This window comes from Geotrypetes seraphini, chromosome 6, assembly GCF_902459505.1.
Source record: "Geotrypetes seraphini chromosome 6, aGeoSer1.1, whole genome shotgun sequence".
In the NCBI taxonomy this organism is placed as follows: Eukaryota; Metazoa; Chordata; class Amphibia; order Gymnophiona; family Dermophiidae; genus Geotrypetes; species Geotrypetes seraphini.
Window position 1 is genome coordinate 234,021,732 of NC_047089.1, and position 14,420 is coordinate 234,036,151.

A 14,420-nucleotide genomic window follows, 5' to 3' on the forward strand; every position below is an offset into this window, starting at 1 on the left:
GGATATCAATAGGTCTGTTCGTTTGTCTGTTCCAATCTACACCAATCTGTACTTTATTGATGCAAGAACAAACCAGAGTTTAGTAGCATAAGGCACGTCAATATTTGCCATAGCAATCAGTGACCGTATGAACTATACTTTGGTGCAATCTAGTATATACAAACGAACAGACCCAATGAGCCGAATGCCTTGATCTTAACCAATACATTTTTATGTTTGTTTATTAGTCATATGCGTAGAATTTCTCCTTATTTTCGGTTCAGTGTTTTAGTGTTCACTGTTTTTAGAATAGTGTAATTTTAATTTTGCTAACAATTTGAATGTAGGCCCCTCTTGATCTTGAGGCCCTAGGCTGAAGCCTAGTTAGCCTATAGGAAAATCCGGCCCTGATTAGAGCCATGCCCTACAACTGAGTTCACAATTTCCTAATGCAAGCATGAAGAAAACGTTCCTCCTCCCCATTTACAATAACCAAATAGTACACAAATGAGTTTTGCACAGAAATGTGCTATTTATATCTTGTGGACCCAAAAATTGAGTCAGTGCTCATAGTTGTATGTGCATGCAACTGTGCATGTGTAGGACTGATATTGTGTGCATATATTTTTTTGCAATACCAACATTACTTTTTATATACCGCCATACCAAAAAGGTTCAAAGCGGTTCACAACGGGAAAAGTTGGTACATACAGTGCAAATAGATAACATACGGATAAAACAAGTGGTTATTATTAAAATACATCAATTAAAAAGTGAGCTAGTTTAAAACAGAATGCATAGCACGGGTTTTAGCACAGCAGCGGCGGTAACTACGCTGACAGTACTAGAATTCCTTTGTGTTCGTAAAAGAGGGAAGTTTATAACTTATTCATACCTTCCAATTGAATCATATCATACGCAGTTGTCAAGAGTGGGTTTTAAACAGCGTATCGCAAACTGTGTGCCTCCTGCGATTTCAGGTGTGCCGTGACACACTGGCGAGGAGGAGATTCATCCACGCCGGCTGACTACCTATAAGACGTGCCTCTCTCAGCGAGAGGCATGTCCTGTAGGAAGTCAGCCAGCGTAGATGGCTCTCCTCCTGGCCAGCATCGCTCCTCCTCTCCCCACACCTCCCGGATCCCTCCACCGAAGCGGGTATCAGCCAGATAGGCCTCTGCGCACTGCTTGGTGCCTTCGGCCGGGGCACTGGATTTAGAGTGCCGCCAGCCTGAAAGTGTACAAGACGCTGGTTTTAAAGATCACCTCACAATCGTATCTCAACTCCTTCCTCTTAGACAACGGCTAAAGATGCTAGCGCCTATGCATCACTAAAGGAAAGGGATTGAGACTTACCACCTTTTTGTAGTTTAATAACCACACCCAAAGCGGTTTACATACAGGTACTTCAAGCATTTTCCCTATCAGTCCCAGTAGGCTCATAATCCATCTAATGTACCTGGGGCAGTGGAGCATTAAGTGACTTTAACCTATATTAAAAATCTATTTGATGATTTAAAACCCTACACGGAGACAGCCCATCATACCTGAACAATCGCCTCATTCAAGCACCCAGTACCAGACACAGAAAAACGCACTCCCCATTCATACCCCCCCCAATCAAAGAAGTAAAAAGAACAAAACTACACGACGGCCTCCTAGCCACTCAAGCCGCAAGACTGGACAACCAGATCTCCAACCTTCTGATGACCACCCCAGACTATAGGACGTTCAGAAAAGAAATAAAAACCACACTTTTCAAGAAATTCCTGAAACAGCAATAACAACACGACCTCTAAATGCTCTTAAGATCTACAACTTACCTCTCTAGCCAATCACTGTAATTCTGTCTTTTTTAAATTAACCTTTTGTAATCCGCCTTGAACCGCAAGGTAATGGCGGAATAGAAATCCCTAATGTAATGTAATGTAATGATAAAGAAAGAAACATGACCCTTATAATGCAATAAAATTAGTCAATGGACTCCATACATCATTAAAGGATTTACTAGTCCCCCAAATGTTCCACCGTTATCCTTTCATAATTATATATGGTACACACATTTACCCACCAAAAAGTGAAATTGATCCTATCATGATTTTTCCAGTTCTGTATAATCAATTTTATTGCATTATAATAAGGGTCATGTTTCTTTTTGTTTATCATTAGATTTACTTACACATCCAGGGGGGTGGGGGGGAGGGAAATGTATTTGGAATAGTTAAATTACCCTAAATTAAATTACAATATATTCCATTCAACAATTACAATATATTCAATATATTACAATATATTCAACAATTACAATATATTCCATTCAACAATTTCCTGCTGGAAAAGGGGACAGAGGGGTATAGATAGAAGATACTACACAGTTCCTGGACCTGTTGGGCCACCGCGTGAGCAGAATGCTTGGCACGATGGCCCCCAGGTCTGACCCAGCAGAGGCATTACTTATGTTCTTATGTTAACCTCTCTGTTTAGACCTCTCGGTTCAATTGTATCTCATTGATAAATTTAATCGCTGTTCTTTTTTCAATATGATCTCAGATGTTTCATCCCTGTTCTAAATTAACCCAAATCAAAACTATGAAGTTTAAATGTGTGATTTACCTCCCTCCCTCCAATGAAATACTAAAGGGGCCTCTGCTTTTCCCGTTCTTAAATTACTGAGATGTTGTTTAATTTTTGTTTTCGTTTGTCCAATGTACCATTTCTTACAAAGACATTGAATTCCATAAATGACTTGACTGGTTTCACAATCAGAATATGACATTATGTAAAACTTCTTTCTTTTTTTAAACCATTTTTTTGGATTAGTCACTACATTTGTTTCCATGGCATGCTTGCAATAAGCACAATGAGTGCATTGAAAATGCCCCTCTTGTTCAATTAGTGATGTTCTTTGATGTCCATGATTTGATAAAATTTCTGATAAATCTCTATTGCGTGCATAGCAAAATGGGGCAATTCATGTAACTCAGGATGTAAATTTAAAATGTACCAGTGTCGCTGAATGGCTTGCCGAATTTCCTGCGCCTGTCTTGAATATGGTAAAAATGCAAATTATGTTCTTGTCAGTTAATTCATTATTTAATTGTAAGAGCAGCCAATCCCTATTGATATTACTAGCTCTTTTGTATGCTTTTTGGATTACTTTCCTAGGGTACCCTCGTTGAGTAAATCTGGTACCCATTTGATGAGCATGTGAAAACTCCTGCTGTTCAGTGCATAAGCGCTTTAAGAAACTGACCAACCTAGACATTATCCTGAAGATGTTTAGGTTGATAACTAGTATAATGAAGGATAATGTTCCAGTTGGTTTCCTTTCTGTAAATTGAAGTACTGAATTTACCATGGGCATATGTAATCTGTATATCCAAAAAATGAATTGAGGTAAATTGAAATAGTCGATTGAAAAGAAATGTTGTCATCACAATTTTCCTAGATACAGTAGAATCTCAGTTATCCAGCACCCAAGGGGATTGATGGATGCCGGATAACTGTAGTTACCGGTTATTTGAGAGTTAATGTAAAAATACTGTGTTTCCCCGAAAATAAGACAGTGTCTTATATTAATTTTGGGCCCAAAAAACACACCAAGTCTTATTTTCGGGGTATGTACATGATCATCTCTCCCTTCCTCTCCTTTAACCCATCCCCTTGTTCCTTCCCGCTGCAGCATCTTTCTATCCCTCCATCCCTCCCATCCCCCTGTGGAGCAGAACCCTTGCCCAGCTTCTATCCTTCCCTCTCTCCCTCCCATCCCTTGTGCAGCAGAACGCCACCGTGTAGCCATCCTTCCCTCCCACCCAAACTGCCGACTGCAAGTGAGCCCTACATACCAGTATCTCCTTCCAAATCAGCGTCTGGCCGGCAGCACTCTAAACAGGCTGCTTCGGCCCTTTCCACCAGTGAATTCTCTCTGCCACATCACTGATGAGAGGGAAGGATGGCTGCATGGCGATGGCAGGGGGAAGTGCTTCCAGTGTTTTTGGGGTAGGGCTTATATTAAGACCTACCCTGAAAATCATGCTAGGGCTTATTTTCGGGGTAGATCTTTTTTTCAGGGGAACACGGTAGTTGTGTCTCCCTTCCCACCTCATTTTTATCCCCCCACCCCCAATTGTAGGTCCAGCATCTTCTTCCCTTCATTTTTGGTCATTTTCTCTCCCCTTTCTCTTCCCCCTTCTTCCCCCACTCCCTCCCTTACCCAAAGCAGCAGAGCCAGTTCTGACAACCCCTCCCTCCCTCACTCACCTGACAATGCAATGGCAGCCAGCGAGCAGGGAAAGTACTGGTAAACAGGCAGCTTCTGGCTAGCCCCAGCAGGGCCTTTCCTCTGCTGCGTCACTTCCTGCTGTGCTGTTTCAGGCATGGAGGGAGGGAGGAGGTTGTCAGGACCGGCTCTACTGCTTTGGGACAGAGGGAAGGGAGGGGGTTGTCAGGACTGGCTCTGTTGCTTTGGGAATGGAGGGAGGGATATTGGTGGCTGCCATGATGCTCCAAGAGTTGGAGGGAGGGAGGAAGGGAGATTGGTGGCTGCCGTGATGCTCTGAGAGCTGGAGAGAGGGGTGGTTATTGGGTCAGGAGCACCACTTTGGACATTGTCTTAGGAGCGCAGATTTTTTTTGCTGGTTGTTTGAGAGTGTTGGTTAGTTGAGATTCTACTGTATTGCAAAAACTAAATCATTTTCAGAGCCAGACCAAATTTTGAACCATTGGTAGTAAAGATGAAATAAGGGTGATCAGGAACCATAGGAAATGATTAGAGGTGGATGTCAGAGTAAGAGAAACAGAGGTATGGTGATTGGAAGGAGAAACATTTAGAGAATACAGAGTTCCCCCGGTTGTTCGCGGTTCCGGTCATTCACGGTATTTTCGGACCGCGAACCACCAACAAGGAGAGGGCGGCGGGAGAGGCAGGAGAGAGCATTCGGAGCGCAGCTTTGACATGCAGCTCCTAATTGGATAAGGCCCAACTTCGTGCAGGAAGAGGCGGTCAGAGCGTACAGCGAATGATTTCCTGCACTCGCGGTGCTCTTACTGCTTTCCTGCTGCCCTCTTCAGGCTCCCCCATGAAAAACCGTATATTCGGTTTTTCAAGATTCGCGGGGGTTCCTGGAACAGAACCGCCGCAAATCTCGGGGGAGCACTGTATATAGATAATGTTTGATTTCTGCACTGTTCATATGCTAGCTATTTTCATTTGGGAGTGTCCTTATTTGATTAAAATATCTCTCTAACTGTATTGGATCCTTATATTTGAGGACTTGAGCATTTCCTGTTTTCTTTGATAATAGATGAATCTCCAGTTGCTAGAATTATACTACCCCCTCCCTATTTGCAGTTTCGATGTTCGTGGTTTCAATTATCTGTGGTTTTATTTCCCCAGCCCCCCCCCCCCTCCCTGAGCATCGCAAAAAAACCAGCCCCGGGACTTGGAGGGAGGCGATTGGAGGCGGAGGGGGGTGATCGGAGGTGGCGTGGGGGCAATCAGAGCATGAACCTTACCTGGTGGTCTAGCGGTGACACGGGGCAGGAGCGATCTTCCTACACTCCTGCCCCGTGCAGAGCCGTGCTGTGAGTTCCCATGGTCTCACGATTCTACAACAGGGAGTTCCTGTTGTAGTCTCGTGAGACCATGGGAACTCAGCAGCACGGCTCTGCACGGGGCAGGAGTGTAGGAAGATCACTCCTGCCCCACGTCACCGAAAGAACACCAGGTAAGGTCCGGGGGTGGGTCAGAGCCATCCAAAAGTTATTCGCAATTTTTCTCTATTCGCGGGCTGGCTCTGCCTTTAACTCCCCCGAATAGGAAGGGAGAAGTGTACTTCTATAATGTCGAAACAATTGTTTATACCCAAGAATTAAAATTACATATTACTTTCATTAAACAAGTAACCAGTAACTGTAATGTATTACTTTTTTCCTTGTAGTAACTAATAACTTTAATATTATGTTTACAAAGTAACTTGCCCAACCCTGAACCCAACTGGGAAACTAGATTCAGAAGGTTAACGTAAGGCAATATGTCCTCACAAATGTTTGCGATGGTGGAGGCATGAATAATCGCATTCAAGACGGCATGAAACGAGCACGTGAAAACCTTCATTGGTGGGGTAGTGAGAATAAAACTAGAAATTCAGGTGAGATCAAGACAGGAGTACAGGCGGGCTAACTAAGCCTACTTGTCTTATCTGCTGTTGCATTCTGTTTGTGTTTTTTCACCTATGTTCTTTTGCCATCTGATATGTGTAACCACATTAGTAACGGCATAGTACATTGATTAAAAAAAAAAAAAAAATTTACATTAACCCTGTCTCCTCTTTTCCTTCTAAGCTATTTCTCTCAGATCTTGAAAGAGTATGGTCCCTTGAAAATCGACGATCCAATTTTGGTGGATGAATATCGACATTTCCCCGTGGAGGCTCATAGGCTGGTGGAGGAGTCCGGCGGGCTGCAGACTTTCCTTCTGAAGTCGTGCCGATTTGTTATGGTGGGCCACTTGATTGGGCTGACAAAGCATGCACTCTTGCTTAAGGAGACCACTAAAACCTCGGAGGAATCTGCCAGAGAACACGACCCGTCTTACTCGCAGCCTTGTAACTTATCTAAAGAAAACAACTCTGGCAAAAGAGTGCAGTTAAACCCAGCTGCCGAAGAATTTAAACCCATATCTAACTCTATTAATAAACCTTGTTTAGCAGTAACCAGTACGCTTATGCCAGCCGTTTCTCCAGTTATACCAGTCACTGCTTGTTCCTTACTTAATTCTTATTGCCCTACACATCCTCAGCCTGGCATAATACAGAAACTTTATTTAAATGGATTACAGCATCCATCCATACCAACCAATATTTGTGTGTCTGTGCCAAATACCTGGTCTACTTATTATCTAAGTGACAATATGTTACCAATGGTTCCTGATTCGTCAGGCACTGTGGCCTGTAGTAACGCTGATGGTGAACAAGGAGCCATGTACGACATCAAGCATGAATCAAACTGTCCCCAACTTAATTCATCAGCAGCACATCCAGACATACCTAAGACATTATTAGAGTCGAATAATAGCTCTTTTGAAGTTGATTTGGCTTCGGATAAAAATAGCTCTACAGGAATTAATTATAACACATCGTTGAGAAAAAGGAGTGTGTTTACCAAAATGGTAGCTGTGCAGGTAATGTAATCCAACCTTGAACTGAACAGGTAAAGGCGGAATAAAAAACCTGATTAACATAACAATTTATGAAGTACAGTGTTTCCCTGCAAATTCACAATTCTGCTCTGACCGCCTCTTCCTGTAGTAAAGTCAAAGCAGCTCCTGATTGTTGTAGCATGACTTTACTACAGGAAGAGGCGGTCAGAGCAGACCGCTAGTGATTTTCTTCACCCGCCAGCTGCCCTCTCCTGCCTCCTTCTGCCTTTTGACAGGCGAAAAACCGCATTTGCGATTTTTCAAAATTACCCCCGCGAATTTCAGGGCAACTCTGTCCAAATTCTGCCCAGAACATGTATCTCAGAAATGAAAGTATAATCTATGGGCTTCTTTTATCGAGCAGCGGTAGAGCATTTTACCGCGGTCATGTGAGGTAAATGCTCTTGACGCTCATTCAGTTCCTATCGGCATCGGAGCACTTGCCTTGCTGTCCTATGGTAAAATGCTCAACTGCTGCTTGATAAAAGGAGCCCTATGTTCACACACGCTGCTCTCCCTCTTCCTCCACATTATCTCAGTAACAATTTATGAAGTTTTCTGCAGGAACTTGTACAAACTAGGGCTGCACATTTAAAGCATGAATAATGTGATTAACGCATTAAATATTTAATGTGTGTTAAAAATTTTAACACGCATTGATGCGGGTCTGTTTCCCTTCATGGTGGAGTATCTCCTCCTCCCTCCCTCCTACCTTCCATACACTATCAGCAGAGCACAGCCGGCTGGCCTGCTCCAGAGAGAGTGTATGTATGTCTCTATCTCTTTCTCTCTCTTTTTCTCTCTCGTCTTTCTCTCTTTCTCCCTCTGTCTCTTTCTCTCTATATATATATATCTCTATCTCTATCTTTCACTCACTCTCTCAGCTTCCTGTTCCCCTGTACCTGGGATTGCTGTAAAGAGAGTCTCTGGAGCTGGCTGACTGTGCTCTGCTGGTAGTGTATGCAAGGTAGTTGGGGGAAGGAGCTTTCTGGGAGAAAAGAGAGAGAGAGCTGGTGTTCTTCACAGATTTATCCTGATGTGGAGAACAGAGGCAGAGAATGGGTTCACTGGAAGGGGGAGAGAGATAAGAAGAGATGATGCCCATGAAAAAGAGAGGAGGGGAAGATGATTATAAAAATAAAATCACCAGATTTTTGTTTTAGTAGGGCTGTACATGCTAAATTTATTTCAACTTTTTCATTTGGATCATGCAATTAAAAATTTTAATCAATGTACAGCCCTTGTACAAACTTTTTCTTACTTAACTATGCTTCATTTGAAGAATCCTGAATTTACCATCCCATATTTACTGGAATTGATAGATCAATTTGGCAAATTCTCTGGATATAAAATAAATTGGAGCAAATCGGAGGTTCTTCTGTTAAATGTGCATTGTGTAAAAGTACTATTTGATCCATTCCCATTCCTTTGGAAGGAAGAGGGTATAAAATATTTAGGTATTATGATTCAGAAAACATTAGAAGACACAATGACAGTAAATGAAAAATCCTTATTGCTGAAAGTCAAAGAAATGTAGGAGCATTGGAACCCCTTACATCTTTCTTGGTGGGGGAGAGTCCAAACCATTAAAATGATGATTTTGTCTGTAGTTTGCTACCAAATGAGTATGTTGCCAGTTTATTTTCAAGGGTCCTTCTATAAAAAATTAAATAGTATTCTTACTAAATTTATTTGGCTGGGTAAGACTGCTAGAATTGCTTTAGTATCTTTGCAAAAACCAATTGCGTCGGGTGGGGTAAATTTTCAAAATATCTATAGATACCATCAAGTTTTATTATGCAGCAGGGTATATATTGGATCCTTCCTGAACTCATGGAGCTTCTTCCGGATTAGTTAATATTAGAATGGCAACTCCTGTCCCCATTGCAATTGTGTCATATTTTAAGTATCAAGTTACCTAGGATTTATAAGGACAATAGAATTTTATTCTCCACATGGCAAACATTAAAATTTATTAATAACCTAATACCTATTCCAATACATCAATCTACGTGTCAGTCTTTATGGTTGAACTTCAAGATTCAAATTGGCGAATCTAAGATCCTCTGGAAGCATTGGCTGCAGGCAGGTATACATACATTAGATGATGTGTTATCAAATGGAAAAAATGCTTGATTTTTCACGACTGCCGCAGGGCTCGGTGCTTGGACCCGTGCTCTTCAACATTTTCATAAACGATCTGAACATAGGTACGACAAGCGAGCTGATAAAATTTGTGGACGATACAAAGTTATTCAGAGTAGTGAAGATGCAGGGGGATTGTGAAGATCTACAACGTGACATAATCAGGCTCGAGGAATGGGCTCAATGTGGACAAGTGTAAAGTGATGCATGTTGGTAACAAATTCTCATGCACAAATACAAGATGTCCGGGGCGGTACTTGGAGAGCCCTCCCAGGAAAAGAACTTGGGAGTTCTGATCGACAAGTCGATGAAGCCGTCCGCGCAATGTGCGGCGGCGGCAAAAAGGGCGAACAGAATGCTAGGAATAATAAAGAAGGGGATCATGAACAGATTGGAGAAGGTTATCATGCCGCTGTACCGGGCCAAGTTGCTCCCTCACCTGGAGTACTGCATACAGCACTGGACGCCGTACATGAAGAAGGACACGGTGCTACTTGAAAGGGTCCAGAGAAGAGCGACTAAGATGGTTAAGGGGCTGGTGGAGCTGCCATACAGCGAAAGATTAGAGAACTGGGCCTCTTCTCCCTCGAACAGAGGAGATTGAGAGGGGACATGATCAAAACATTCAAGGTACTGAAGGGGATAGACTTAGTAGATAAAGACAGGTTGTTCATCCTCTCCAAGGTAGAGAGAATGAGAGGGCACTCTCTAAAGGGGATAGATTCCGTACAAACGTAAGGAAGTTCTTCTTCACCCAGAGAGTGGTGGAAAACTGGAATGCTCTTCCGGAGTCTGTCATAGGGGAAAACACACTTAAGGAATTCAAGACTAAGTTAGACAAGTTTCTGCTGAACAAGGACGTACGCTGGTATGGCTAGTCTCAGTTAGGACGCTGGTCTTTGACCAGAGGGCTGCTGCGTGAGCGGACTGCTGGGCACGATGGACCACTGGTCTGACCCAGTAGTGGAAATTCTTATGTTCTTATTTCAAAGTCTCAAGCATGTAAGTGGTTGCAGTTGAAGCAGGCCATTCAGAAGGGGTTCCCTGATTGGCAAAATGTAAAAAATGAGTATATCTTGCTGGGCCTATGCTTCCAGACAGATTTCCTAGGGCATCAGGCAGCCAAGTGGTATAAATTAATATCTGACTTTTTGAACAAGAAACCTAAAACTAGTCTAAAAGACATTTGGAGCATTGAGATTAAGCAGCAGATTTCTGCTACTCAATGGCCACGGATTTGGTCTTGGAGGATGAGATGTACAGCGTCAGCATTTATGAGACAGACATGGTTTTTTCTGTTATATAGAATTTTCTGGACCCCTGTTTGTTTGCAAAAGTTAGATAGTTCTAAGTCTAATAGATGCTGGCACTGTCATCTTGATATAGGGACACTGGATCATCTGCTGTTCTATTGTCCCTTGCTACTTAAATTTTGGAAATCCATATGGGGTCAAATCAATACGATATTGGAAATCCCATTGTCATTGTCATATGATGTAGTGTTGTTTGAAACATTATTAATGTCCAAGAGTCCAATCAATGCAAATAAGAATAGATTACTTCTCATCATGACAGGAGTTGCTATACAGCTAATCACGAAAAATTGGGACAGGTTAAATTACAACTTTTGGTGGGAAACCTTATGACAAATTTATAAGTTTTAACGTATGAATTCGTTACAATTGGGCCACTATAATAAATTCAAAGAGATTTGGGGTCCATGAACAAAATTTTGTAAGGATTGATCATTAGTATTTCCCTTTGATTTCTGAATGAGTGCTATGCACATCCAGGGAGGGTGCGGGAGGGGGGTGTTATGCACTTATTATATCATTTGATTGTAATGAGTGCTGTTTATTGTATGAATTGTTGGTTAACCTGTTGCACTTTATGTTGGCTTTTAAAAATGAATAAAGATTTATTTAAAAAAAAAAAAAAACGCCTTAAATATTTAATGCGTTTTAAAAAAATTTTAAATGCATTAATGCGGGTCTATTTCCCTTCATGGTGGAGTATCTCCTACCTCCCTCCCTCCTCCCTTCCATATACTATCAGCAAAGCACAGCGGGTTAGCCTGCTCCAGAGAGAGTGTGTGTCTCTCTTTCTCTCTCGGCTTCCTGTTCCCCTGTACCTGGGATTGTTGTAAAGAGAGTCTGTGGAGCTGGCTGACTGTGCTCTGCTGGTAGTATGTGCAAGGTAGTTGGAGGAAGGAGCATTGTGGGAGAAAAAAGAGAGAGAGAGGGTATTCTTCACAGATTTATCCTGATGTGAAGAACAGAAGCAGAGAATGGATTCACTGGAAGGGGGAGAGAGATAGGAAGAGATGATGCCCGTGGAAAGGAGAGGAGGGGAGATGATGATAGAAATAATATCACCAGATTTTTATTTTAATAGGGCTGTACATGCTAAATTTATTTCAACTTTTTCACTTGGATCATGCAATTAAAAATTTTAATCTATGTACAGCCCTAGTGCAAACTTTTTTTCTTACTTAACCATGCTGTTTATAGATGCTCCTACTTTAATGTGTTGCTTGTAAAAAGTAGCTTCAATTTTTTTAATTGATTTTAAAAACTTTTAAATATTCTTTCACAAACTTTGCTTTTCATATTTTGATCAGGTGGATAAAGAATTTGAAGATAATGAAGTTAATACAGATCCTTTTCATCCGTTTGAAACACGACAGGTAATAAAATATAATTTTGTTTTTGACTTGTTGTCTAGCAGTGCCTCGGAGAGAGTACCTCGAGGAGTGGACCCAGATCACATTAGACCAGTGAGTAGAGAATGACACTTCCCCGCAGGAACTCAATTTTCCCGTCCCTGCGAGTTTTGCCCTGTCCCTGCCCCATTCCTGTAAGCTCTGCCTTAACCATACAAGCCTCAAACACTTATGATTTAAAGTGTTTGAGGCTTGTGCAGATGGGAATGGAGCTTGCAGGAATGGGGCAGGGACAGGAAAAGAACTCACGGGGGCGGGACGAGAAAATGAGTTCCTGCGGGGACGGGAAAAAATTTGTCCTCGTGTCATTCTCTACCAAGCATGCTGGCGGTAAAATCCAAACTAAACACCGCTTGCTGCTGCAGTGTAGAAAAGCAGCACCGCTCTTCAGAAATCAACACAGAATACTGGGGCTTGTGCGGCCACGGCTTCTGTCCTCTTGGTCTTCCTGCATCTGCTGCCACTGCCCTGGGGCACATTTCCCAGGTGTCAACACCCCAGTGATAGTCACTGCTTCAATGTAACTCACTTGGAACGAGCAATAGCAATACAAAGAGGGACTTGTACTAAATTTATAAAAATATGGGGGCCATAGACAAAATATTGTAGTGAATAGTCATCAATTCTTCTTTTCTTTTTCTTCTTTTGGCACACCAAAGGGGGGAGGGTGTTGGGAACAATCTTACATAATATGTTACAATATGTTCTATAATATGTGTATATTCTGATTGAAAATATAGATGAAGGTTGGGAGGTGGGGGGGGGGTTAAATGTATCATTAGATTTTTATGTAGTGCTATTGTGTAATAACTTGTTGAATTATATTATTTTGTGCACTTGTTGTCAAATTTGAAAATGAATAAAGAATTATTTTAAAAAAATTAATTAAAAAAAATGTAACTCACTTGAACTACTGCTGAAAAAGATGTAAGCTAAATCCAAAAGAATCCAGACAGACAGATGGCGTAACTGTTCCGTGCAGTTTATAGCTCATGGTAATGAGCAATATGATGGAGTTTGTTTTTTGGTTATTTTTGCAAATCCAAAGCCCCCCCAAAAATCCACATTCACATACAGTTCTCTCAGTAATGAAAATGCCTCTATCTCACTTTAGAGAGAAATTCAAACTTTGAGATCAAAGTCTGAGAGAACCTGGAATCCTGACATCAAAATGTCACAGTTGCATATTTTGTTCCCTTGAGCAGAGCCCCCTGAGTGACGCATAAGCGTCGTTAGGACTCGGGAGATCTAACCAGATGTCTTTTCTTTACCAGGGAGATATTTTACGAATTGAAAAAGAGCATCGGGTATTGCAAGAGCAACTTAAGGAAGCGACAGAAAAGTACGATCAGCTACAGAACCGGAGCAGAGCAGACATAACAGCTATAGAGGAGCAGTTACAAAAGACTGTGGATGAACAGAAGGTAAGTCTACATCTATGTCACACTGGGCTGATCTTGTCTTTCTTGGGGAACTTAAGTTTAAGAGAGAAAATAATTTGAATATCTGAACTCTGATAGACACCTTGATATAGTGATCGGACGTGTTGAAAGGATAATGTAAATCCAGTACTTTTTATTTATCTTGCAAAAGCATCTCATTTATAATTTTTTTAGATATCACCTGCAAGCCCAAAAGATATCAAAGCGGCGTACATTTAAGTACTTGTAGGTACAGAAAGTGTTTTAGATGCATGGAACATTCTCCTGGAAGAGGTGGTGGAGACAGAGACTGTGTCTGAATTCAGGAGGGCCTGGGATAGGCAGGTGGGATCTCTCGGAGAGAGAAAGAGATAATGGTTACTGCGGATGGGCAGCTGTATGACCTCACAATGCAGGTGCACAGAACCTTAGCCTATAGGAAGAGGAGATGCAAATGTTAAGAGCCTTAACCAATAGGGAGAGAAAGAGATCATGTTACTGCAGATGGGCAGACTGGATGGGCCATTTGGGTAATTTTCTGTTCTAGAGGGCTTACAATCTTGAGTTTTGTTTCTTGGACAGCGGAGGGTTAAGTGACTGGCCCAGTATCACTAGGAGCTGCAGTGGGATTTGAACTGGGTTCCCCTGGCTACTCCTCCACTCCCACCACTTCACATCATGAGTGGTCCATGGCTTTGGCTTTCTTTCCCCGGTAGGGTGTCAGCATGAGCACAGGGTGTCTGCTCCTGCTGGAATTTCTTCAGTAGCATAGTAGATAATAAGGATTTGTCGTGCCATTCATTTTATTTGTTTTCAGCATTAATATTGTACTAATCCAACAATTTCATGTGCCTGGAGTGGTTTATAAAATCACATACATTAACAGTACTGCAAATATCCGATATCAATCAAGATATGCAAGATGACAAAAATAAGAAAGTGACCTTAAGAAAAA

General features: G+C 41.8%; 1 protein-coding gene across 3 annotated transcripts in view; it reads left to right on the top strand.

Annotated features, from left to right (window-relative positions):
* Positions 1–14,420, top strand: part of TTC3 (tetratricopeptide repeat domain 3) — a 280,528-nt gene that overhangs the window by 206,481 nt on the left and 59,627 nt on the right. For all 3 annotated transcript variants that reach the window (XM_033948613.1, XM_033948616.1, XM_033948614.1), the window contains exons 34-36: positions 6,322–7,159; positions 11,943–12,008; positions 13,319–13,468. In XM_033948613.1, coding sequence (XP_033804504.1) covers positions 6,322–7,159; positions 11,943–12,008; positions 13,319–13,468 — 1,054 coding nt within the window. The remainder of the gene's footprint in view (positions 1–6,321; positions 7,160–11,942; positions 12,009–13,318; positions 13,469–14,420) is intronic.